Source organism: Entelurus aequoreus, linkage group LG13, assembly GCF_033978785.1.
Source record: "Entelurus aequoreus isolate RoL-2023_Sb linkage group LG13, RoL_Eaeq_v1.1, whole genome shotgun sequence".
Lineage (NCBI taxonomy): Eukaryota > Metazoa > Chordata > Actinopteri > Syngnathiformes > Syngnathidae > Entelurus > Entelurus aequoreus.
The window spans coordinates 42,699,923-42,727,243 of NC_084743.1; the positions used below are offsets into that span (position 1 = coordinate 42,699,923).

The 27,321-nt window shown below is 37.7% G+C and overlaps 1 protein-coding gene across 1 annotated transcript in view; it reads right to left on the reverse strand.

The window, feature by feature from the left end:
- Positions 1-27,321, reverse strand: part of LOC133663423 (sorting nexin-19-like) — a 62,712-nt gene that overhangs the window by 31,785 nt on the left and 3,606 nt on the right. Inside the window, exons 2-8 of the mRNA XM_062067884.1 lie at positions 26,814-27,072; positions 14,888-15,082; positions 10,921-12,123; positions 10,625-10,823; positions 9,735-9,835; positions 9,522-9,641; positions 3,258-3,367 (exon numbers count right to left, since the gene is read on the reverse strand). Of these exons, the coding sequence (XP_061923868.1) occupies positions 3,258-3,367; positions 9,522-9,641; positions 9,735-9,835; positions 10,625-10,823; positions 10,921-12,123; positions 14,888-15,082; positions 26,814-27,017 (2,132 nt within the window). The 5' untranslated portion in view covers positions 27,018-27,072. The remainder of the gene's footprint in view (positions 1-3,257; positions 3,368-9,521; positions 9,642-9,734; positions 9,836-10,624; positions 10,824-10,920; positions 12,124-14,887; positions 15,083-26,813; positions 27,073-27,321) is intronic.

The following is a 27,321-nucleotide window of genomic DNA, read 5'->3' on the forward strand; positions in this document are numbered from 1 at the left end:
TAACCCCCCCCCCCCGGGTGTATTGGGAGGATTGATCGATTGCAGTCATCATGTTTTCTTTAAATATCAGTGAAAAATTCTTGAGTGCAGGTAAATAGTTTTTAGAGAGTAAGAGACACTTCCATAGGGCTGTAGCTGCTTTCTGTTGTGACACGGCTAGTTGTTTTTAGACACGCAAGAATCATTTACTAATAGTGTTGAGAGATATGGTTCTAAATGGGATGTGCCACGCAGGACACAGAGCTCGCCGTGCAACTCAGGCCAACTAAATCACGCTGTCCGCACCAGTAAGACTTACTGGAAATTGATGTAGTTTCAACCAGTTCCCTTACTGCTCTCCTCAGGTAAAAGTAATGATTCTTACGCCGGTTCACAAACCGAAACATTCTAACAACTTTTACCAATAGTCAAATGTGATGTGTTTTATCTCTACCGTGTTTATTTGTTAATCAGAGTGGATTAGCATTTTTTTTAGATGGAAAAAATCGCAAATGTTATCCCATTTTTTTTATGAAATACTTTTTTCCCTGTCATAGGTTTATTTTATAAACTTTGTATGAATTAATGTAGCAGCTAATTACGAGCTGCTTTTGCATTGCAGTTTTTTTGCAAAATAAAAGCGAAATTTCAAAAATGTTGATGAAGTACGTATATTTGCGACTTGCAGGTGTTTCCATTAAAGGGTGTTTTGCGTCTTGAGTCGTAATTCTAAAAAAATCTCATTCCGCGAAACTCCACTTTGAGGAAGATATTGCAGCCACCGCGAGAAGCCCCTGGCTGCCGCCCGTAGATTGGGGCGTGGGACAACGTTGAGACATTTGCCCCATCATTGGACCACCGAAGAAGAATTAAAGAAGAAGTAGAAGAAGTAAATCAGTTTGCAAAATGGACGTAAGCAAGGGTTTCTATTTTGTTTTGACGTGTTATTTTGCAATATTTGTGACAGACAATGAAGGAAGTAACATTCTTTTATTTTTGAAATAGGTTATGCTCTTTATTAGTGATGGTCAGATGAAGCCTCATGAAGCATTGAACCACTTAAGCCAATTGGTTCGAGAATTTCTCGAAGCATCAATACATGCTTCGGCACAAGACTCCACCGGCTGGCCAAATGCATAATTACAAACAGCTGTATCTTAACCACATAAAGTGTGATGCATTGAATTGACAATGACAATGAATCACAATAAATGTATGACAAAATGGCTTTGCTGGTTAAATTAACAAAGTATAATAAAATATGTTGTATGTGTTATATAAGTATATGTATTGTGTATTTGTATTTTGCCAACATGGTAGAATCATCATCAGTTTGTGTGTCCCAATGATCCTAGGAGCTATGTTGTCCGGGGGCTTCTATGCGAAACATGTTGCACACAGTCAGAGCAAGCAGAAGCAGGCAAGCTAATTGCAAAGCCAAACTAGCCGTTAAAATAGCCGTTAATGCACAATATCCTGAAATACACAAGAAATAAGTGCTTAGTAAACTTTAAGAAGTATAGAAGTCGAGGGGAAAACGGCTCGATCGATTATGTTGATATCAACAATAGTATTAGTATATGATTTATACGAGAGTGATAAGGTTGATATTAATATTATCTCAAAATATTTTTTTGGTTGTTCTTACAAAACTCAGAGAATAAGTCCTTGGATAGAGGAGGACTTTGAGGGTAAAAACCAAAGGATTTCAATGAGCAGTAGGTAGTAGTTTTTGTTTAGTTATTGTGTATTATTGACTTTGTTTTGATCAAACACATGTAAATAATAAAATAAAATAAGTACCTTGTTTAAATATGTTGACATTGTTACACCTTCAATAGCACTCACGATAAATCCATACCGATTTCACTAACGAATGATCGGCATCTGAATCGGCAGCATTAAATCCTGATCGGAACATCCCTATCTCTGACACATAAACAGGATAAGTGTAAATGTTTTGTTATGAGGTTTTCAAAAATAAAGTGAAACTTTTGTTGAAGTGTACTCATGTGGAAAGAAATAGTATAACATTTATATTCAAGTTCAAAGGATTGATATTAATAAACTGGTTGAAAATATCCCTGTGAGAAATCCATAGTACATTTTTAACCCAGCCTCTTGAAGAATTGGAACCGTAATCGGAATCCAACATTGCACGAATTCAAACAATACCCAACCATAGGGATGGTGTTTCACTTGACGTTAGTTTTTCACCTGCACATATTGTGTTGATTGTATGCACTTAAACAGCGAAATGTATGCAATTAAAGTACTGCAAAATATTGTGGGTTTTTTGGTGGGACATTCCCATTGTTCTTTATTGCTGCTGAATTTGCTGTGATAACTATAACAAATTATTATGAATATTGTTTCAATTTGTGAATTTAGTTATGATTTAATTTATACCATTGAAGTAAGCCTATTTAAATTACTAATCTGTTCAAATTTCAAAAGGCAAAGAGGCATTGTTTTTAGACAAATGTGTACGGTTTACTTTTTTCAAGTACAGTTTTAGCATTGGCACTTGGATCGGATAATGTCTAAAGTTAACAATACTCAACGCTAATGAAGAGGACTTTTAAAAAAGCAATTTTAATTGAACCAAGAAATGTATTGGGTTATTCATGGATCCCACATTGTTGTGAATGTTGCTATTCAGTTCCTTGTTAGACACAAAGTTGTGGAAAAAGTAATTGAACAGTGGACATGAACATTCAAATGGTCAAATTAAGATAACCTAAAAAAACATTTTTAGATTATATTTTAGGCATTTTAGGTTCAACCTGAAATTTCACCCAAAAGCCAAATTTGTGTGATTCTGATTATTCAGAAATTTTTTTCCTAAAAAACTGTATACAAGCATGTTAACATATAACAGTTGGTAATCCGTAATAGCACCAAAGACAATGCTACAACTTTCTAAGCCTACAAGGTATTCACTGGTAGTTCACCTTGTTTTACTTGGCCATAGCTTTTCTTTAGAAAGATGATCATTTGTAACAGGAGCAAATTCATACACTATTTGCTGATGAAAAAACATTAAACATGTCTGAAACCTAAAATGCAGGGGGTTTTCAAAGTGTGAAACACACTATATGACGTTAGGTTGTCAGGTGAAGTGATGCAGCTTGAGAAAACCTTTTTATTTCAAACCTGCTAAGCTCAGTCGCGTTTAAGTTTTTAGTTCCTAATAGAGTAAACTGAGTCTTGGGTAAACTGAAAACTATTGAGTAAAAGTCTCACTAATCCCCACCCTCGGGGTGAGAATCACATACTTGCTCTTTTTGTCCGTGATCACCTCGCCTTCATTTTCCTCAGTTGGGCTCTGGGGCTCGGAATGAGGAAAAGCGGTTTTCAGGGTGTCCACGATTGCATTCATCACAATCTGCATTAATACGACATAAATTACAGAGTAAACAATATTATTTATGAAAAAATACACCAAACAGTACAGTTCTTTGCATTCATCATATTTCTGCACTTATGACACTTCAACACAATGGTAATGTAAATGTTTTAATTGGATGTCACTTTGTAAAATGTCTAATCTAGTTTTTACATATTAAGTAGGGGTGTCCAGGTAAAACTTTGACACTTCCGATATTGATACGATACGATATCAGCATGAATCTTGTGAAGTGAATTATATTTATATAGCATTATTTCTCTTGAGATTCAAAGCGCTTTACATAGCAAAACCTATTATATACATCGTTAAGCTAAATTTAAACCAGTGTGGGTGGCACTGAGAGCATGTGTGTAAAGTGTCTTGCCCAAGGACGCAACGGCAGTGACTAGGATGGCTGAAGCTAAAATCTAACTTGAAACCCTTAAGTTGCTGGCACAGCCGCTCTACTAACTGAGCCACACCGCATTCATACTTTTATTATTTTGTAGTGTGGAATGTTGGAAAAGACTTGATCAAGGTAAATTATTCAAACGGGGAACAACGGTAGGTATAAAATACTCTCACCATTTGTATTACAAACCCTGTTTCCATATGAGTTGGGAAATTGTGTTAGATGTTAATATAAACGGAATACAATGATTTGCAAATCATTTTCAACCCATAGTCAGTTGAATATGCTACAAAGACAACATATTTGATGTTCAAACTGAAAAACTTTTTTTTTTGTGCAAATAATCATTAACTTTAGAATTTGATGCCAGCAACACGTGACAAAGAAGTTGGGAAAGGTGGCAATAAATACTGATAAAGTTGAGGAATGCTCATCAAACACTTATTTGGAGCATCCCACAGGTGAACAGGCAAATTGGGAACAGGTGGGTGCCAGGATTGGGTATAAAAGTAGATTCCATGAAATTCTCAGTCATTCACAAACAAGGATGGGGCGAGGGTCACCACTTTGTCAACAAATGCGTGAACAAATTGTTGAACAGTTTAAGAAAAAACATTTTCAACCAGCTATTGCAAGGAATTTAGGGATTTCACCATCTACGGTCCGTAATATCATCAAAGGGTTCAGAGAATCTGGAGAAATCACTGCACGTAAGCAGCTAAGCCCGTGACCTTCGATCCCTCAGGCTGTACTGCATCAACAAGCGACATCAGTGTGTAAAGGATATCACCACATGGGCTCAGGAACACTTCAGAAACCCACTGTCAGTAACTACAGTTGGTCGCTACATCTGTAAGTGCAAGTTAAAACTACTATGCAAAGCAAAAGCCATTTATCAACAACACCCAGAAACGCCGCCGGCTTCGCTGGGCCCGAGCTCATCTAAGATGGACTGATGCAAAGTGGAAAAGTGTTCTGTGGCCTGACGAGTCCACATTTCAAATTGTTTTTGGAAACTGTGGACGTCGTGTCCTCCGTACCAAAGAGGAAAATAACCATCCGGATTGTTATAGGCGCAAAAGTTGAAAAGCCAGCATCTGTGATGGTATGGGGGGTTGTATTAGTGCCCAAGACATGGGTAACTTACACATCTGTGAAGGCGCCATTAATGCTGAAAGGTACATACAGCTTTTGGAGCAACATACGTTGCCATCCAAGCAACGTTACCATGGAGGCCCCTGCTTATTTCAGCAAGACAATGCCAAGCCACGTGTTACATCAACGTGGCTTCATAGTAAAAGAGTGCGGGTACTAGACTGGCCTGCCTGTAGTCCAGACCTGTCTCCCATTGAAAATGTGTGGCGCATTATGAAGCCTAAAATACCACAACGGAGACCCCCGTACTGTTGAACAACTTAAGCTGTACATCAAGCAAGAATGGGAAAGAATTCCACCTGAGAAGCTTAAAAAATGTGTCTCCTCAGTTCCCAAACGTTTACTGAGTGTTGTTAAAAGGAAAGGCCATGTAACACAGTGGTGAACATGCCCTTTCCCAACTACTTTGGCACGTGTTGCAGCCATGATATTCTAAGTTAATTATTATTTGCAAAAAAATAAAGTTTATGAGTTTGAACATCAAATATCTTGTCTTTGTAGTGCATTCAATTGAATATGGGTTGAAAAGGATTTGCAAATCATTGTATTCCGTTTATATTTACATCTAACACAATTTCCCAACTCATATGGAAACGGGGTTTGTACCGGTCTGGAATGTCCGGACTTATGTGGTCTTTAAAGGGGACCTATAATGAATTTAGTCTTTTCTTAATAATATTTGTTACAATGTTAGATACTCCCGTTAAACAAAGCTAAATTGTCAAATGTTCCAGCATTTGGCCGTGAACTGGTTGCAGTTTTGGATGCATCTGTTTGCGAGGTTTTTGAGTATTTGGGACACTGGGGGATCTGTGACGTCACACATTGTCGGATGTACATATGTAGTCATTCTTGGACATATTGTCCCGGGAAGCCTCCTCCTCTACTGAGCTGACCAGCTGAGACTGATCAGAATCAGAATCAGAAATACTTTATAAATCCCCAAGTGGAAATTAACATTTTCAGCACATGATGTTGCTAAAACTTAGTATATGCTATCTTGTTTCATGCTGCTCTATGTCTACAAAATAAATGCCGTATTTTTCAGACTATAAGCCACACCGGTATATAAACTGCACCCACTGAATTTAAAATGGATGGAAACATTTTTTTCATATATTAGCCGCACTAGACTGTAGGCCGCAGATATATAACGTTACCTTGTGATATGAGGTATTTCCATAAAAAGATTTAGTACATTTTTATTTACATACCTTAATTGTTTCCAAACTGTGCCTGTAAGACGGCAGTAAAACGGATGATCAAACAAAACAGAAAAGTCATTGATGTCCTTATTAGGAGATGAGTAAGATTTTCACCTTTTTTAATACCGTTCAAAATGTTTATCCAGACAATGCGGTACTACTAAGTGTATATTTCTGCGTTTATTTGTCTACAACATTTGGGCTACTACAAAATTGGATTAGCCGCTGAACTCCGACGGGAAAAGAACCGCCATCACGACATTACCAATGATGCCAGTAACGTGTTACTCTACAATGACCAAGTTTTTCAATAAAAAGTAATCTAACGCGTTACTAACTCGAAACCAGTAATCAGATTAAAGTTACTTATCCAAAGTCATTGTGCGTTACTATTTTTGTGATTTTATTTAGCAAAAATATGTGTTTGCTCTCTTCTTGAGTCTCGAGGACTGACTGCATAATCGCCACAAGTCACGTTTTCAGCACAAGGTTCATTCAAAAAGCGGTGATCAGACCCAGGAGTGTACCATTAGGTAAACAGAAAGTTACCTACGGCCGCAAGGTTTTTTAGGGTGGCCGTGCCTTATTTTGACTTTTCCTGTGTTAAGTGCTTTAGTTACTGTCCTGTGCTTTTATTTTGGTCCCGACAAAAAATGGCGGCCAATACTCAATATTTGATGACACAAAACAAGTGCGGGGAACAGCGCTCAAAGGCAGGTGTCAAGTCGCTGCAGGGAAACACAAAAACTAAAGTGCCACCAAAACAAAAGCACAGGACAGGAACTACAGCACTAAACACAGGAAAACACTAACAAACTCAAAATAAGGCCTAGGGCAACAGGCCGTGACATAGGGGCCCCTAAATGTTTAATAAAAACAATAAATAAATGTTCTCTTATTCAAAACAATTATCTATATATTTTGTCTTAATTTGTGCTCATAATAATGAATCAAAATGCTAAATCAATCATAATAGATTTGAAATTGCCCCCCTCCTCTTTTCTTATGTAATGGACCATTCCATATTAATGGCATGTGCAGACTTGAATCAGGGAGATCAAAATATATTTTTATGAAAATGAAGCAGAATTAACCAGTTTTTAATAAAACTATCTATGGTGTCAACTAGAAATGTCCGATAATATCGGCCTGCTGATATTATCAGCCAATAAATGCTTTAAAATGTAATATCGGAAATTATCGGTATATTTTTTATTATCGGTATCGGTTTTTTTTGTGTTTTTTTTTTTAGTAAATCAACATAAAAAACACAAGATACTTACAATTAGTGCACCAATCCAAAAAACCTCCATCCTCCTCATTCACACAAAAGGGTTGTTTCTTTCTGTTATTAATATTCTGGTTCCTACATTATATATCAATATATATCAATACAGTCTGCAAGGGATACAGTCCGTAAGCACACATGATTGTGCGTGCTGCTGGTACACTAATAGTACTAACCTTTAACAGTTAATTTTACTGATATTCATTAATTACTAGTTTCTATGTAACTGTTTTTATATTGTTTTACTTTCTTTTTTATTCAAGAAAATGTTTTTAATTTATGTATCTTATTTTATTAATTTTTTTAAAAAGGACCTTATCTTCACCATACCTTGTCCAAATTAGGCATAATAATGTGTTAATTCCACGACTGTATATATCGGTATCGGTTGATATCGGTATCGGTAATTAAGAGTTGGACAATATCAGAATATCGGATATCGGCAAAAAGCCATTATCGGACATCCCTAGTGTCAACCTTTTTCTCAGTGACACTGAATGTATGTGCTCTGCAGCGGTGTAGGATGCAGAAATGAAGTGAAGAGTGACGTGTTTAATCGCAAATATTGGAGTATTATGTGCTCGAAATGGTAAACTATACCAGATGTTGATTATTGTTCCTATCAATTACAGTAAAAGTTGGGATAGGTGATAATTGTGCAGTAATGTGCAGCTTGCGTGGTAGTAACAACATGGTAAATTATACATTGATTTTGTTATGTGGCGAGCTCCAGTGACTAGTTTTGCGTTGGGAGCCCAAATATGCCCGTGATCAGACCATAATTATCTACTATGCAAAGCAATGATTTCAATTGGAATATGTTCAGGTAATGAAAAGTTAATGAAAATGATTGTGGGTCCCTCATTGAGTCTGCATCTATTGTTTGGCAGCACTATTACTTATACATTATTACAACAACTTATTATTCTGTATTATAATTACTATTACTTACTTCTGCTGCAGTTTAAAAATTCCATGGCGTCCAATTTAAAGAGGATGTAAAAATACATACACATTATTTTTGACTTTTTGTCAGCTAAAGATAAAGAGTATTAGGGTTTGTTCTACACTCCGTGCTGGCAACAAAATGAAACTAATAATCTAACTTGTAAATAATACAGCATTTGGTAAGGTAACTAAGTTACTCTTTAAAGGTATAATCAGTAATCTTACAACTTTTTTTAAAGTAACTCTGACAAAACTCGACATTACTACTTGGTTTAAGGAAACATAAGAAAAGGTCAGATAAAGTATTATTTTCATCTGATCTTGGCATGCACATAATATCACTGACCTGCAACATGCAGTGATATAAATGCTGCTAAAATCCGCATTTTTTGAAGCAGTGCTGTATCGATTGGAGTAGGCAAGTATACCTAATGTTGTGACCGGGTGACTCTATTTTTACACCAAAATTTACACCAAAGTATATCCAATACATATTAAACCACAAGGAGGTGTTTTAAGTATAGATATAAAATCATCAGAGGTCCCCTTTATGCTGAAATAGAGTGGTAAATGATTTTTAAAGAGACACCTATTGGTCAGCATTTAGCTCATGACGCAGACGCAGTACGTTAAATGATGCAGACACGTTTGTGACTGAATTCTTTCTAATATGCTTCCGCCTTTGAGACTATAATTATTTAATAATTGTTTGTATTGACAAATGTCGTGTTTTAGATTGCGATATTGTTCAATTAAGGACATTTATTACATGTGTCTAGCTTGTGTGTTATTGTGTGCTTAAATGTTGTGTAGCTGCTAGCTCATATTAGCCTATTGCCCACAGTGTTCACTAAAATTCAAGAAAAGACCAACCTTGTGGAGGACATTTATCTGTTAAATGACTGTTGCGCTAGTAAATGCACTGCAGTACTGTTTGCATCGAAGCGCTTATATCGGAGGTTTTAGATGCAAGCCGATACAATTGCATACTTGTTTTTTTTGCTGATAACGAACCAATATTCGATATCAAATCTAGACACCCTATAAATAAAGATATAAGATTACATATTTTTATTTCTAGGATAATTACAATTACTACTTAAACGCTTGACTTATTTATTGAAAATATGACCAGTGACTAACCTTGTCAATGCGTGACACAATAAAAGGTTTTTTGACAAAGGCAATCCGGGCATCTGTATTGAGAGCCAGAAACTCTTGCATCTGTTCACTGTTGGCTATTTCGGGTATAGCACAGAGATGCTGAAAAAAACAATTGAAAAATGTCTGTGAATAAAAGTACATTAAGCCTACAAGAAAGTAAGTCATTTCATAAAAAGTAAATTAATTATGCACCTTGAGATAGGTCTCAAGCATTCCTTTCCTAGCCTCGATCTTATCACTGTCCATGTTTCCAAATGGCATATCTGGAAATATTTTCTTTGGACCCTTTACACCTTCAAAATATTGAAATATTGAATATTGGTTCAAATACTTAACATAAACAAAATACAAGTATTAGGAATATAGTTTCATCTGCAATCTAGGAACAAAAATAATCCTTCAGACACTCCAGCATCACATTGTTTGCCTTATTGCCGTTCTTTTCTAAAATAATTTGATCTTTGCACCCTGCTTTTTGAAACCTTGATTTATAAAAAGTAAAGTAAAATTAAAGAAAAACTTAAGAGTCAAGAAGCAATACACTGTCTTTGCACTGAGTAATTATTCTGGTTCTTGTGCAAAAAACAGGAGGTACTCGATCGACATCAAAGTAGAGCCACTGCTCCTTCCCATCTCATCTGGATGCCTCCTGGACGCCTTCCTGGTGAGGTGTTACTGGCATGCACAGCCAGGAGACCTAGGACACACTGGAGGGGTTATGTTCCACAGCTGGCCTGGAAACGCCTTGAATGGAACTTGAAGAGGTGGCTTCCCTACTGAGGTCAACCCGGACCCAATAAGCAAAAGAAAATGAATGATTTACTAAAAACTATGGGAAATGTATATACTTTGCAAATAAATAGAATTAACACTGGACATTTTGGAAAGCCCCTGGTGGAATCTCCCAGGGCAAAGGGGTCTTTGGTACTTCGCCCTTCCCCCCCACCTGACAGAAAATTTGAACGCCTATTGATTGACGTGAACGTGCAAAACCAAGGAGGGAAGTCACAAAAAGAGGAGGAGCTATTTGAATTGAGCTTAAGATTTAACTTGACAAGATACATAAATAAATCCAAACCTACCTTTGATTAATTTCTTTAGGTCTGTTTTCTCTTCCACTCGTGTTTGGAGGTTAAGAAATTCACTGTATCGCCTGTTGACCATGTGATAGGCCACAGGCTGAATAGAAGAAGAGCTTTCGAAACCTATGAGCAATGTGTTGCCATCCTCAGAGCATGGTTGGATGTGCCCAGGGGTTTCACAACTCATCGCTGTCTCATACTGAAAGTCAACACAACAAAACAGATTGCAATATTCACTGTATAAACTTGATCGTTGGTCGACTGTACTTCATTAACAAAATGAGTACAGTTCTTACCTTGATGGTGTAAAGAGTGTAAGGGTGTGAGCCGGTGCCACGGTGTTCCTTAGCTGTGACGGTGCCAGCTATTCGAAGGTTTTGGATAATGATTGGTCCATCAGGGCTGATAAGGGGCTCAAAACTAAATGAAGGCAAGGGTGAGGAACCTGGTACTGGGCTCATGACAATACCTTCATTGGTGTTCCCAGGCGGTTCTACAACCAGAGGAAACTCCCTCGCTAGGGTTGTTGAAGCAAAGCTACCTTCCCTCTCCAAGTTCTGAAGGCTGCCGATGGGAGTGCTCTCTGCACTCTTTTCCGTTGGGTCATTTAAATACTCTGTCTCTGAATTTGCCCCTCTAAGACAAGAGCCAACTTCCTGAATGAAGCAAAGATCCTCCAAGTCATTGCTATTGTTGCTGTCAACAGATGTGCCACATTTTTTCTGTTGGTCATAAAAGCCCTCCTCTTGTCCGATCATGACCAGCGAGTCAATGGAACTCTGTTTGTAGTCACCTAACGGAGAGTCCAAATCAGAATCATGTTCTTGGTAAAAGGGATTTGATTTGCTTCTTCTCACCAAATTTCTTGAGAACAAATGAATTGTCTCATCTTCAGTATTGGTCTTTTGACAGTCCACAATCTCTGACTCATCCCTATCAAATACCGCTAGTTCATGCATGGCCATATCTGCATGGGTTCCTGTTTCTGTTTGAGCTTTTGGCAGAGAGACATCAGTATTATTCTGAAGTGCCAATGTGAACTCTTGCGATAGAGTGAGTTCTAATTCTGTAGGTGTTGGGGATAATGGTGAATGTAGGCACTCTTCTCCATTCACAGCCTTTGCTTTAGTAGATCTGCCAAATATTTCTATCATGAAAAGATTTAGCCAGTCAGGGTCAGACAATTTATCAAAAAGGGGGAGCAAGACGTTGCAAGTGATGAGCTCTCCAACAACAAATTGTCCAGTGTGGGTTTCCAAGTAAGGCCGGGGCACTAAAACATGCAGCAGTAAGTCCACCATTGCTCGTGTGTAATTGACTTCTGCTGCCTCACTGGTCATGACAAAATGAGTTGCGGTAATACCAGAATACGCCAGCCACAATTTCTTGCTGTCATTGCTCCCTCTTGAAGACACCTGCTGCTGGATAACCAGATCCTTGGCTCTAAGGTAGTCCTGTAGATGGCAACCAAACAGCTCCAAGATCCTTTGGGTCATTCTCTGCAGCAATACAAAATGCCAAAAATGGTATTGCTAAATTCATCATTCTACATTAAGGTTTATTACAGTGTCTGGAGCCCAGCTGGCTTCAAAAGCAAATTGTTCCCAAGACTGAGCAGTAGATCACACATGCAGTTTTAAACAGCACATTGTTTGTTCTCCTTCACCAGCGTCCCTTTTTATTTTTTTAATTAATCCTGATTTAAAAGACCCCACCCGCCTTACTTGGAGATACTTTTTTTTTTTTTTTGGATTGTGTTTTTCTACAGACCAGGGGCCGTACTTATCAAGCTTCTTAGAATTACTCCTAAGAAGTCTGCTAAGAGTTGACTTAAGAGTAAATAAATTCTTCGCTGAAAGCTGCACTTAAAAGTTAGTTATCAAGCGTCTTACTCACACTTTCAGCGAAGTGTAGGACTGAATCTTAAGTGTCACACTCAGAGCTGAATTACGACATTACTATGTGCCGTAAACGGAATTTTAGGTGACGTCATTTCTGTGTCCATAGAAATCACGGAAGGGAATCCGTTGTCTAAGAATAAATAAATATCTTGGAAATATTTAAGTGGACAATGGGAGTGTATATTTTGACAATAAACTACAAAATAATACAAAACAAACTAGTCCCCGCCGGCACTCACTCTACCGCTCCCTCTCTTCTATCGCCCACACACTCACTGACGTCACTCACCTCACGGCCACACACATACGCTACTGTCATAACATTTTTTTTCCAATTCATTAATTAGGCAACTAATTTGAAACTGGTGTGGGTGGCTCTATATATACTAGCCCACTGCAGCCACATGCAGAAATCAACAAAGAATCGAAAAGTATTAAATCTGTGACAAAAATAATATCCGCTCTGTCTAAACGATACCATTTGATCACCTGCTCGTCATCAAAAAAAAAAAAAACATTGTTCCGTTCCCTGAACGTTCACGCACGTCTCTCTCGCCTCAGTGCCATCCCCTGCTGGCAACTCCTAACCACCAAAGACACCTCTGAAGGTCTCTTAAATATCGTGGAGAGTAGGAGTGATTCTTAGACTTAAGAACGTTGATAAAAAGCTTTTATTCTTAAGTTTGAGAGTAGGACTAAATTTCGCAAATTCTCAGGACTTAAGTGTAAAATGGCACTCTAAGAAGCTTGATAAGTACGGCCCCAGGAATGTATTCCAGGTAGGAGGTTCAACAATCTCTGAGTCTAAACCTGAAGTTTGACTTGACTTACCCTAAAATAGGAAACTCTGGAATTTTATGGTTTATGGGGAGTAAATTAGTTTTTTGTTTGTTTTTTAGAAAGATAGAAACAGTACCGGTAATACAGTAAAATAATATTGGAATGAATTGAGAGACACTTACTGCCATGTCAATGCATAAGTTTGAATGCAGTAATTTATTGATTAATCACATGTTCTTATTATACCCACAGGTCAAAAAAAGGTGTAGGATTGATATGGAATAAATTCTCATGTGAATTAAGGTGCAATCCGGTCAGTGAAAAATGCACATGAAGGCTTCTGAAAATAATATATCTTATTTGTTTCATATTTGACATCTCAAGTCAATACAAAGGCCCTGCGATGAGGTGGTGACTTGTCCAGGGTGTACCCCGCCTTCCACCCGATTGTAGCTGAGATAGGCTCCAGCGCCCCCGCGACCCCAAAGGGAATAAGCGGTAGAAAATGGATGGATGGAAGTCAATACAAATGCAAAATAAATATTGTTTATGGCTATATTTTATTCTAACCAGACCAATTTGCTGTACATAATTTTTATGTACTAAAATCTCTGATGTACTTCTTGAACCAAGAAAAATAATCTGCCATTTCAGTTCGTTAGCACTAACTTTCATTGTTCTGGTGGTTGGAGAGCAGGATTGTGTCGATCTCTGGCTCTGGGCAGTGGACAATTACTATTTCAACCAGTGGCGAAAATGCTCGTAACTTACATTATGACAGTAAACTACTATACCATACTAACTTTATTTATAAAGCACTTAAAGCATAACAAAAAGCAGAGAAAAGGCTCGCATTTTAAAATACTCGTACGTTGAGGTACCACTGTAATATTATATTAATGCCCCTGGTAGGATCTCCCAGGACAAAAGGGTCTTTAGTACAATTTTTTTTTTTTTTATTATTTAAAAATGATATTATGACTAAGATATAATAAATATTTGAAATCAAGGTTCAAGATTTGTTCTTCTTTTTTGCAAACAATATTTTTTTTTTTTACCATTTCAATTTATGTTACACAACCGTGTTTAATTTAAGTAATATCTTCCTGAAAACCAGCTATAGGGCGCTGCGGTTCCTAGCAAGTATAGCACAAATTTCAGAATTTTACAATAATTTAAAAAAAACTAAGTTTCTCTTTAATTGGTTAAATGTTTTTTTTAATCCATACAAATTTAATACTTTTTTTATTTTTTACTTACAAGATATTTCTTATTCTGAACAGTCATATTTAATGATAGTATATTAAACTAACCCGATCTTCAAAATCCTCTACCGACATAAGGTTTTGAGAATCAATTCTGTTTGGACATCTATCCGGCAACGAAGGAACGCACACCCGAAGTCTGACAGCTTAATTCCACAAATGTTTTCATATTTTTTTGTTTTTAAAACATTTGAAAACAATGTTTTTCGTGTTGACATGTAAAGCGACTTTGGGTACTTAGAAAAGCGCTATATAAATCCCAGGTATTATTATTATTATTATTGACCCATATTTGACACGTTCAAAATAATCGCTACCTTTCTGTCCAGCTGCTTTGCACGCTTTTTCAGCTCAATGCCCATGGATATCATGGCCTCTTCAACCTCCTTTTCAAAGCCACTCTCAGAGGACACAGTAGAGTACCAGGAGGTAACAAAGTCCCTGATGATTTTCCCCACAGTATTATAAATCTCCTGATCCAAGTCATGCTCATCCTCCTCAGTGGAAGGAATCTAAAATAGAGAAAACAGCAATGAGTAGAATGATATTGGAGGTGACCATATACAGTAAAAACAATGATATCAGGCATAATCAGTAAACACTGTATGTAGTTTTGTTTATATTCAATAGAAAGTACAGAAAATTGTGAATGGGTCATTTAAAACTAATGTGTTGTATTTATTTTCTACAGGCATTATTGTTTTGTACACTTTTCATTAGATTGGTTGAAATGTGTTTCAAACATGTATACAGTATCAATATGATATATCACATATTTTCTTTACATGTCCAAAAAGGAGTAGGAAGAAGCAAAGCTTATCTAATCCTCCCCCTTTTTTGCTTCATAGCAATTACTAACACATACTTCCCGTTTTCAATTTGTACTCAATTTACATCAATGTGTTCTAAATACATCAGTTCTTCTCAGAAGTAAGTAAACCAGTTATAATCCGCTTAATCATATGGATAATATTTCATTTTCAATACATTCATGACGTGTATCATAATTATTCTTCTTTGTACTTTTTAAACACTATCAGTTTGAACAGCCTCTTAAATTGGATCATATTAGTACATTATTTGATTTCTTTACTTCATCCATTCCATAATTTAATTCCACATACTGATATGCTAAAGGTTTTTGTTGTATGTGCATACATATGTTTTAAGTTTGGTTTTTCTCTAAGGTTATATTTCTCCTTTTTTGTTGAAAATAATTGTGTAGTGGAATTTCTGCCCTTTTCACCTTTTCTATTTTGTTGTTTGATTGATGCATAAGCTAGAAGGAGAAGATTGCCAAGCATAAAGTTGAGCATATGGTCGCCCTGACATTGTACAAGATATCTTGATTGTTTGTTATGGTTAAGGGATCCAAGAATGTTGCAGAGTGAGCGGATCTAGGACAGCTGGCCCTTGATCCACCAGGGAAACATATAAATAACCAAGTTAGACCAAGTCTGGGGCTTTTTCTTTTTTTCCTGCTCAGGGGCGCATCATCCAACGTCTAGAAGAGACCACCATAGTTTCTCCGGAGAAACTGTCTGTGTGCATGGCAATTCAATCCAACCTTGTACCATTTGATTATGAGTAAATAAAACTCTTGTGATAAATTCACGTTTGTTCCTGTTTAAGATTTGGACTTTCTACTACAAGTGTTGTACATTTTTGGCCAGCGGGTTATAGTTTGCTTTGTACAGAAACTTTCGCTGGTTGCAAATGCACCATTCTTGATTTAATAAATAAAGTATTTGTACGTTCTCTATATCCAACATTGTGTATTATTCTAACTGATCATTTTAGTAACACATGTAGTGACTGAGGTGTACTTTTGTAGTTATTTCCCCATATTTCTGCACAATAACTAAGTTATGGTACCACTAGCAAGCGGTAGAGAATATGAAGTGATTTTTGGTCGAGAACATATTTTGTTTTATTCATAATTGAAATATTTCGTGCCACCTTATGTTATATATTTTTTATATGAAATTTCCAGTTCATTTTATCATATATTATTACGCCCAAAATGTTGATTTACGAAGACACATAAGATCAAGATAGGCTGCCTGAGGAAACCCGTGGTGCAACGCACAGGGCCAGTACCTTGTACGGCCCTGATGAGACGGAGGAGGACCCAGGCCCGGACATTCCCCACAGTGCCTGGAACCTCCAAGCACCACCGGCGCAACCCCGGGGCAGACCGTCGGAGGGAGGACGCGTGGCGTGGAGCGCTACCTGGACACAAGTCGAGGGACTGATCACCCTCGGCTGGGTCGCCCGGGAGAGGGTGTTTGATTAAGACCCGAAACACCCTATGACCCCGGGAGAATCACTGATGATGTGTCCAGGTTGCACCGTAAGGTGTATTATGAAACCGATCCAGTATGGCATCGCCATTGACTTCCAGGAAGAGGCTGGATGACAACCTCGAAAGAGTGGTGACAACTGGAGAGACAGTTGACAGCCCGGAAAGACGGCAACCGGGGCAGGGAGGGGTAGCATCCCAAGCTGCAGCTCCTGCAAGGGAGCACCCAAATAACGCTGCGAAAAACCCTGAAGACACATAAGATCAAGATAGGCTGCCTGAGGAAACCCGTGGTGCAACGCACAGGGCCAGTACCTTGTACGACCCTGATGAGACGGAGGAGGACCCAGGCCCGGACATTCCCCACAGTGCCTGGAACCTCCAAGCACCACCGGCGCAACCCCGGGGCAGACCGTCGGAGGGGGGACGCGTGGCGTGGAGCGCTACCTGGACACAAGTCGAGGGACTGATCACCCTCGGCTGGGTCGCCCGGGAGAGGGTGTTTGATTAAGACCCGAAACACCCTATGACCCCGGGAGAATCACTGATGATGTGTCCAGGTTGCACCGTAAGGTGTATTATGAAACCGATCCAGTATGGCATCGCCATTGACTTCCAGGAAGAGGCTGGATGACAACCTCGAAAGAGTGGTGACAACTGGAGAGACAGTTGACAGCCCGGAAAGACGGCAACCGGGGCAGGGAGGGGTAGCATCCCAAGCTGCAGCTCCTGCAAGGGAGCACCCAAATAACGCTGCGAAAAACCCTGAAGACACATAAGATCAAGATAGGCTGCCTGAGGAAACCCGTGGTGCAACGCACAGGGCCAGTACCTTGTACGGCCCTGATGAGACGGAGGAGGACCCAGGCCCGGACATTCCCCACAGTGCCTGGAACCTCCAAGCACCACCGGCGCAACCCCGGGGCAGACCGTCGGAGGGAGGACGCGTGGCGTGGAGCGCTACCTGGACACAAGTCGAGGGACTGATCACCCTCGGCTGGGTCGCCCGGGAGAGGGTGTTTGATTAAGACCCGAAACACCCTATGACCCCGGGAGAATCACTGATGATCTGTCCAGGTTGCACCGTAAGGTGTATTATGAAACCTATTTTACTCTTTCAATATCTACTCCGTCTATTTGTACTTGTGTTTGACTTTCTCTTATACTGTTACCAAATAACATTATTTTTGTTTTACTGAGATTTAAAGATCTGTTTTTGTCGAACCATGTCTTTAATTTCTTAATTTCTTCTGCTTTTATTTGCATTAGCTTCTTTGTGTTTTCTCCTGAACAAAACGCAGTTGTGTCGTCTGCAAATAATACTAACTTTAAGTCTTTTGTAACTTTACAAATGTCGTTTATAAAAAGATTGAACAATTTTGGTCCCAGTATTGATCCCTGGGGTACACCGCAAGTTATCTCTAGCTCTGTTGATATATTTTCACCTAACTTCACATATTGCTTTCTGTTGGTTAAGTAGCTTCTTATCCAGTTTAAGACCAGGGGCCGTACTTATCAAGCTTCTTAGAGTGCCATTTTACACTTAAGTCCTGAAAATTTGCGAAATTTAGTCCTACTCTCAAACTTAAGAATAAAAGCTTTTTATCAACGTTCTTAAGTCTAAGAATCACTCCTACTCTCCACGATATTTAAGAGACCTTCAGAGGTGTCTTAAGTGGTTAGGAGTTGCCAGCAGGGGATGGCACTGAGGCGAGAGACGTGCGCGAACGTTCATCTTTGTTTGATGACGAGCAGCTGATCAAACGATATCGTTTAGACAGAGCAGGTATTATTTTTGTCAGATTTAATAATTTTCGATTCCTTGTTGATTTCTGTATGTGGCTGCAGTGGACTAGTATATATAGAGCCACACACACCAGTTTCAAATTAGTTGCCTAATTAATGAATTGGAAAGAACATGTTATGAGAGTAGCGTATGTGTGTGGCACACACATACGCTAGGTTACAGCATGTGAGGTGAGTGACGTCAGTGAGTGTGTGGGCGAGAGAAGAGAGGGAGCGGTATTGTGAGTGCAAGCCGGGACTAGTTTGTTTTGTGTTGGATTGGCTGTGTGCAAGCAATCAATAAAGCAAGATTTGCAACTAATCGCCGGACTCATCATTCACTCTAAAGTCGTCCGCTGTGGAGACCCACTGCCGGGTAAAGTGAAGGGTGTTGCCCCGAGCATACATCCTGGAGAAGTGTCTCCCCTGCCTCTTTGTTACGGTCTGGGAGCAGGAAGCAGGAAAGGTGCAACAAAAAGGAAACATTTATTTTTGATTCATTGCCAATATTGTTTGTTTGTTTTGTATTATTTTGTAGTTTATTGTCAAAATATACACTCCAATTGTCCACTTAAATATTTCCAAGATGTTTCTTTATTCTTAGACAAGGGATTCCCTTCCGTGATTGGTCATTTCTATGGACACAGAAATGACGTCACCTAAAATTCCGTTTACGGCACATAGTAATGTCGTAATTCAGCTCTGAGTGTGACACTTAAGATTCAGTCCTACACTTCGCTGAAAGTGTGAGTAAGACGCTTGATAACTAACTTTTAAGTGCAGCTTTCAGCGAAGAATTTATTTACTCTTAAGTCAACTCTTAGCAGACTTCTTAGGAGTAATTCTAAGAAGCTTGATAAGTACGGCCCCAGGTCTCTGATGACATATCGTTCTGATTTTGTAATTAAGATATTATGATTGTGTCAAATGATTTTGTTAGATCCATAACTACTGCTGCTAGACACTGTGTACCATCTATTGCATTGGTAATTTCCTGTGTTATTTCGATTAATGGCATCGATGTTGAAATGTTACCTCTGTATCCATATTGGTTGTCTGTGAGTATTCCACCTTTATTTATGAATTTGTCCAATCTGTTGTTGAATATGTTTTCAATCATTTTAGAAAAATATGGCAGTAAAGATAGAGGTCTATAGTTTGTGAATTGGTGTTTGTTTCCAGTCTTATAAATTGGTACTACTTTTTCTATTTTCCTTTTGTTGGGAATTTTCCAGTTTGAAACGAAAGATTGCTAATATACGTTAAAGGTTCTGAAATGTCTTCAATAACTTTATCGCTTTCATATCAATTCCGTGACAATCAGTTAAAATCTTGGCCTTGCATGTCTTTACAATTTTGATTATTTCCTCTTTTGTCACATTAACGAGGAACATAGAGTTGGGATTTATATCTATCGAGTCATTCCAGTCTTTAATTGATCCGGTAACTGGAATCATTTGCTCTATGTTGGTACCGATATTTACAAAGTAATTGTTAAAGTGTTGCACTATTTCGTTCATATTGTCGTTTGTTACGTTTACGTCTATAAAGTATCTAGGGTAATCATTCTTAGCGCTGTTTTTAATGATACTATTGAGTATGCCCCATGTAGCTCTCATGGTATTTTTGTTCTTGTCTAATAAATAACTGTAATATTTTTTTCTACATGTTCGGAAAATGTTGTTTGGCTTATTGTTATACTTTTTGTACCTATTTTCTGCCTCTATAGATTTTTTTTTCTTACAAACATATCATAAAGTGTCATGAAAGTACTGAAAAAATGACCATATGCTTCGTTTACATCAGTTTCACTGTACACATTAGCCCATCATTGTTCTTGTAGATCATTGTTTAAAGCGGTCATACTGTCCTCTGTACATAATCTTTTAAATGTCTGTTTGTCATCCATGTTTCTCTTCTTGTAGGTTCCATCATAGATTGTTGAAACTGGTAAATGATCACTAACATCAGATATGAGCAGACCACATGTAGTGTTGTTATCAAAATCATTAGTAAAAATATTATCAATAAGAGGTGCACAGTGATTTGTGATTCTGCCTGGCTTTGTAATTTTTGGATATAAACCCATGCTGTACATGGTATCTATGAAATTGTCAATGTTATTTTGCTTATTGGGGTTCAAGAGGTCAATGTTGAAGTCACCACAAAGAAAAACATTTTCTGGTTGATCTCAGTGAATGTTGCTTTAAATCAGTCCTCAAATATTTCAATGCTTGACTTAGGTGTCCTATATATACTGTACATACATACATACATACATACATACATACATACATACATACATACATACATGCATATATATATATATATATATATATATATATATATATATATATATATATATATATATATATATATATATATATATATATATATATATTAACATTATTAACCGTATCCACTCAGCATCCATTGCACCGGTCGCCCAGGGGGTTCCCCAAATCTGTAATCCCCTCCAAGGTTTCTCGTTGTTTCCATTGGGTTGAGTTGTTTCGTGCCCTGATGTGGGATCTGAGCCGAGGATGTCGTTGTGGCTTGTGCAGCCCTTTGAGACACTTGTGATTAAGGACTATAAAAATAAACTTTGATTGATTGATTGATATACAGCGGATTAGTACGTTTTTTGCTTTTTCCATTACATATTTCAATGGTTATTCATTCCAAAATATTATCAATTGTAAATGACATGTTTTTTACTACATGGTAGTGCAAGTCCTTCATCACATACACAGCTACTCTTCCTCCGTCTTGTTGGTTCAGTTGATGTAGTTGAGTTCATATCCTTTTAGATCAAAGTCTATTACTTTCTTATCTTCAATCCAAGTCTCTGAGATAGCGATCACTCTGAATGGTTGTCGAATTGATCAAAAAATGTTTGATGTTGGTGTAGTTTGCGTAAAAACTTTTGCTGTTTAAATGAATGATTTACAGTTTGTTGTCGGATTCAATGCTGTTACTGTATTGTTTGTCTGTGTAATAAAAACAATTCATCTTGATGTGGGAGAGAAACATTTATTTTCGGATCTATATTATTCTCCACTTACAGATTTTTATATTCCATATTGCTAAAGAAAATTGCAATACATTTGGACTACCTGTTTGTCCTCGCTTATAAACACAATATATTGGGACTGTCAATGGTTGTATGTTGTCGCAACAACTCTGTAGATGTAATGATGTGAAAAATATCACATCACAGCTTTTGTGACCAAAATTATCACAGTTGTCAATATTGTCGTAGTAATGTTGAATGTGCTCAAAAAGTACCTATCCACACACTGAAATCTTTCAACCAAGTTTTTTTTAGAATAAATAAATAGACACACACTATACTTTCCTTGGAAGAATAAACATATACATACTATTGTTGCTTCTTAAGAACCACATTATTGTTATTTGAGTGTTTAAATATGTATATCAAGGTTTACACGTCCGATTTATGTGAAGTCAGCAGCGTCCTATGAGAACACAGCCTGTAGGTTTAATGTGCAAAATTGAATAGCTTAGTTGCTCAGACAGTAATTTGTTTAACACGTTTAAATTGGGGTGTGATGCCTATACTAAGAAAAGACATTAATGTCACTTGTATTCATGTTAGCGTTGAAACTAGCTTGCGATTAGCGCGATAGCTTGCTTCTCTAGTAAATGAACAGTTTCACTGGTTTCTAAGTTTATGTAAGTGTGGTTATCAATCACAGTTTTAGTTCATTATAATTTAAAACAGTAAGACTAACCGTCGGCAATTTTACCGCAGTTTATTATTAATACCGGTTATCATTACAGTCGTACTCTGTACAGTAGATGGCAGTATGTATCTTAACTTGTCAACACACGCACCTAAGGCCTTCTCTATAAAGTTTGCGTACACCCAGAACAGGACCGAAAAGTTGCAAACAGCGTTTTTCAATTAAAGTATGTGTTCTATAAAAACACAACCTGATGTGAGAATTTGCGCAGCAGTCTGCAAGTTTTATACCCCCCATACACACTTTTTGGGGACATGGCAACAAAGTGTTAAAGGCCTACTGAAATGAATTTTTTTTATTTAAACGGGGATAGCAGATCCATTCTATGTGTCATACTTGATCATTTTGCGATATTGCCATATTTTTGCTGAAAGGATTTAGTATAGAACAACGTCGATAAAGTTCGCAACTTTTGGTCTCTGATAAAAAAAAAACTTGCCCCTACCGGAAGTAGCGTGACGTTGTCAGTTGTTCACTCCCTCATATTTTCCTATTGTTTTCAACGCAGCTAGAGCTATTCGGACCGAGAAAGCGACGATTATCCCATTAATTTGAGCGAGGATGAAAGATTTGTGGACGAGGAACGTTAGAGTGACGGACTAGAATGCAGTGAAATACATATTTTTTTTCGCTCTGACCGTAACTTAGGTACAAGCTGGCTCATTGGATTCCACACTCTCTCCTTTTTCTATTGTGGATCACGGATTTGTATTTTAAACCACCTCGGATACTATATCCTCTTGAAAATGAGAGTCGAGAACGCGAAATGGACATTCACAGTGACTTTTATCTCCACGACAATACATCGACGAAGCTCTTTAGCATGAGCTAACGTGATAGCATCTGTCTCAAATGCAGATAGAAACAAAATAAATAAATCCCTGACTGGAAGGATAGACAGAAGATCAACAATACTATTAAACCATGTACATGTAACTACACGGTTAATAGATCTCAGCCTGGCAAAGCTTAACAATGCTGTTGCTAACGACGCTAAGGCTGACTTAGCAACTTAGCAACCAGACCTCACAGAGCTATGATAAAAACATTAGCGCTCCACCTACGCCAGCCAGTCCTCATCTGCTCTGCTCATCAACACCCGTGCTCACCTGTGTTCCAGCGATCGACGGCGCGACGAAGGACTTCACCCGATCATCCGTGCGGTGGCCGGCGGCTAGCATCGGCTAGCGCGTCTGCTATCCAGGTGAGTAGTCCTTGTTGTGTTGCTACAGCCAGCCGCTATACACCGATCCCACCTACAACGTTCTTCTTTGCAGCCTCCATTGTTCATTAAACAAATTGCAAAAGATTCACCAACACAGATGTCCAGAATACTGTGGAATTATGAAATGAAAACAGAGCTTTTTTGTATTCAATGGGGAAGGCATACCTCTGTTCCCCGGGCTACGTCACGCGCATACGTCATCCTCCGAAGGCTTTTTCAACCGGAAGTGTGGCGGGAAATTTAAAATTGCACTTTATAAGTTAACCCGGCCGTATTGGCATGTGTTGCAATGTTAAGATTTCATCATTCATATATAAACTATCAGACTGCGTGGTCGGTAGTAGTGGGTTTCAGTAGGCCTTTAAGTGGTGATCAAAGTAAATTAGTATGTTAGCAACAGATTTTGATGGAAACAGATAAAGGTTTATCAATAAAGAAAAACACTGATGTCTTAGATTGAATTACTTATTTGTTTTGTCTACAAAAATTTAATCAATCATTGCATTAACTGTCACATCATTATTGACTGACTAAACATTTGTGGAAAGCAATATTAAATTACATTATACTGACGGATATAATTTGTCAATCAAATGTACTTACCTAGTAAATATATATTTAAATACTGTATGTATACTTTAAATATATATTGCAGCATACCCCATGGAGCAACACTGAGACCAAAAATGTTCAATCCCTATACAAACAACATTTGTAAAGTTACAAAACACTTAAGTTAGTACTATTTGCAGAGAATATGCATTTTGCTCAGGAGAGAACACACAAAATCCAACACAAATAATAACAGAAGAAATCAATAAATTAAAGACAAGGTTTGACAAAAACATTATCAATCAATCAATCAAAGTTCATGTATATAGCCCTTAATCACAAATGCCTCAAAGGGCTTCCACAAACCACAACAACATCCTCAGATCTGATCCCACATCTGGGCAAAACAAAAACTCAACCCAATGGGAAAAATGAGAAACCGTGGGAGGGACCGCCAAGGTCAGAACCCCACCCCTGGGTTACCGGTGAAATGGATGAAGAGTGGGTATGGTCAATAATGTGAGAGTGCAATCCATAGGGAGGTCGGTTATGTTGAATCTAATTACAACTAAAACAATGCTATTTGGTAACAGTAAGAAACACAGTCAAACACTAGTACATATAAACAGTTTAGCCATTAAAAGGGTAACATAAATCAAATGTGTAGGTATAATAAAAAACGGTAGGAAAAATTCAAACCCTTTATTTTCAAATCAAAAATATTGAAATTCAATAATTAGGTACTTTTGCAAACAGCTAAAATTATGTACCAAGCTAACAATAACCTACTACCTAATAACTTACAACAACTTATTCTCAACAAAAGTGAAGATATATACACCTTAGGGAAACATTTTACTTACAACATGTGTATGTGCGTACAACACTTTAAACCTTTAGCATACCAGTATCTAGAGGTAAATTATGGAACGGATTAGGCAAATACCTCAAACAATATACAAATATAATTCAAGAAGTTGTTCAAACTCAAAGTGTTAAAGTACAAGAAAAAGAAAATTCCTAATAAAAATCTTGACCCTACTATTATTGATAAATGAGACATAATCTATCATTTATCACATATTCAGCAAATTATGTTAATCACAATTTATTAAGAACTACATACTCATATGTAAACTTTTTAGATTCCTTATTTATTTATTTCATTAGTTTTTTGTGTATGTTACAGATTGGTTGAACAAATGTGTGAAAAATTGTTATGAACTCAAAAAGGGGTAGCATTAAATAAACTCTACTTCTTCCTACTCCTTTTTGGACAAGATGTGAATTTGTAAATACCGTATTTTTCGGATTATAAATCGCAGTTTTTTTCATAGTTTGGCCGTGGGTGCGACATATACCGTAAAATATCAAATAATATTATTTATCTAATTCACGGAAGATACGAAGCCAATGTCTGCAATCGTCACACACACGTCAGCAATCGTCATACACACGTCATACACACGTCATACACACGTCAACCAATAAGAATTCGGCGGGGGAGGGTCATGGCAGAAGTGCATAGTGGGTCATGGGATACTAACTGCTATATGCTATATGCTACTGCCGTAGCTATTAAAATGGCTACGGCATAAGTTACCGCCAACATTGGCGGTAACTTATAAAAACTGAGAAGGGCTCAACAAAAATGGCACCGAAAAGGAAATCATATACTGCAGATTACAAGCTGGACGTAGTAAAATATGCAGCAAAAAACGGCGATCGAGCAGCAGAAAGAAAGGACGCTAGCGGCGCATACCAGGAGCGACAACGAGGAAGAAGATTTCATCGCATTTAGCGATCAGGAGTGACAGATTGTTTGGTAAACGTATAGCATGTTCTATATGTTATAATTATTTGAATGACTCTTACCATAATATGTTACGTTAACATACCAGGCACATTCTCAGTTGGTTATTTATGCGTCATATAACGTACACTTATTCAGCCTGTTGTTCACTATTCTTTATTTATTTTAAATTGCCTTTCAAATGTCTATTCTTGGTGTTGGATTTTATCAAATAAATTTCCCCCAAAAATGCAACTTATACTCGAGTGCGACGTATATATGTTTTTTTCCTTCTTTATTATGCATTTTCGGCCGGTGCGACGTATACACCGGAGCGACGTACAATCCGAAAAATACGGTACAGTATGTGATGTACCACATTGTAACTGTATGGTCCTTAACTTTATAGTTTAGTATAAGTGCGGCCACTCACACCCTCACCTATTATAGCAATCTTAAATCCCGCTTGACACTAACTTAATAATAACAGCGGAAACAGAAAAATTACAGCACAACAAACACATGTTGGGCAACACAAAGAGCAACTTCCTGTAAGCAAGCATTTTTGATAATCAATTAAAGCCATTTATGATTGTAGATGAAAGATGGTTGCGTAAAGTTATTTGAAGGTTTTCCCTTCCGAAAATACTTTTTTTCTTGCAATTTGTTTATTGTTTTCTATTCAGAGTGGACCCAATCATTCATAATGGTATATTTCAATACATGTTCATGAGCAACATTTACTTGTAGCCAATTAAAAAACAACTTTGAACATCACTGCTACGATATTTATTAAAGTGAAAGGTGCACAGTGATTTACCTGTTGCAGTTTGATAAATCTCTCCAGGTGAATCAAGCTGTTGGATTCCAATATCGCCTGTGAGCCAAGCCACCCACCAAGTACCACCAGCAGGCTTGTGAACATGCACAGCAGCCAAATATTAACAAGCAGATGAAAAAGTACCAGCCAAGCCAGCAGTACACCCAAGACCACCAAACACTTCTGTCCCAGCACCTCCGCCATGCTTTGAGGGTCGTTGGCTTGACGCTGTCGCGATGAAAGGTGCTGCTCACGCCATCTAGAAAAAATCAACACTATGCGTTACGTATATCACGGATGAAAGAGAGCATGGGCAATTGTAGGTGCATCTCAAATTAGATAGATTAAATGTATAACTACATGTAGTTTGTTACTTCATAGAGGTGGGAATCTTTTGACACCTCATAGTTTGATTTGGTTCAGGGGCTAGGATTTAATTATAAATTGATTATTTATACATCTTTACTTATTATATTGTATATCATTATTATATTGTTAATGTATTGTA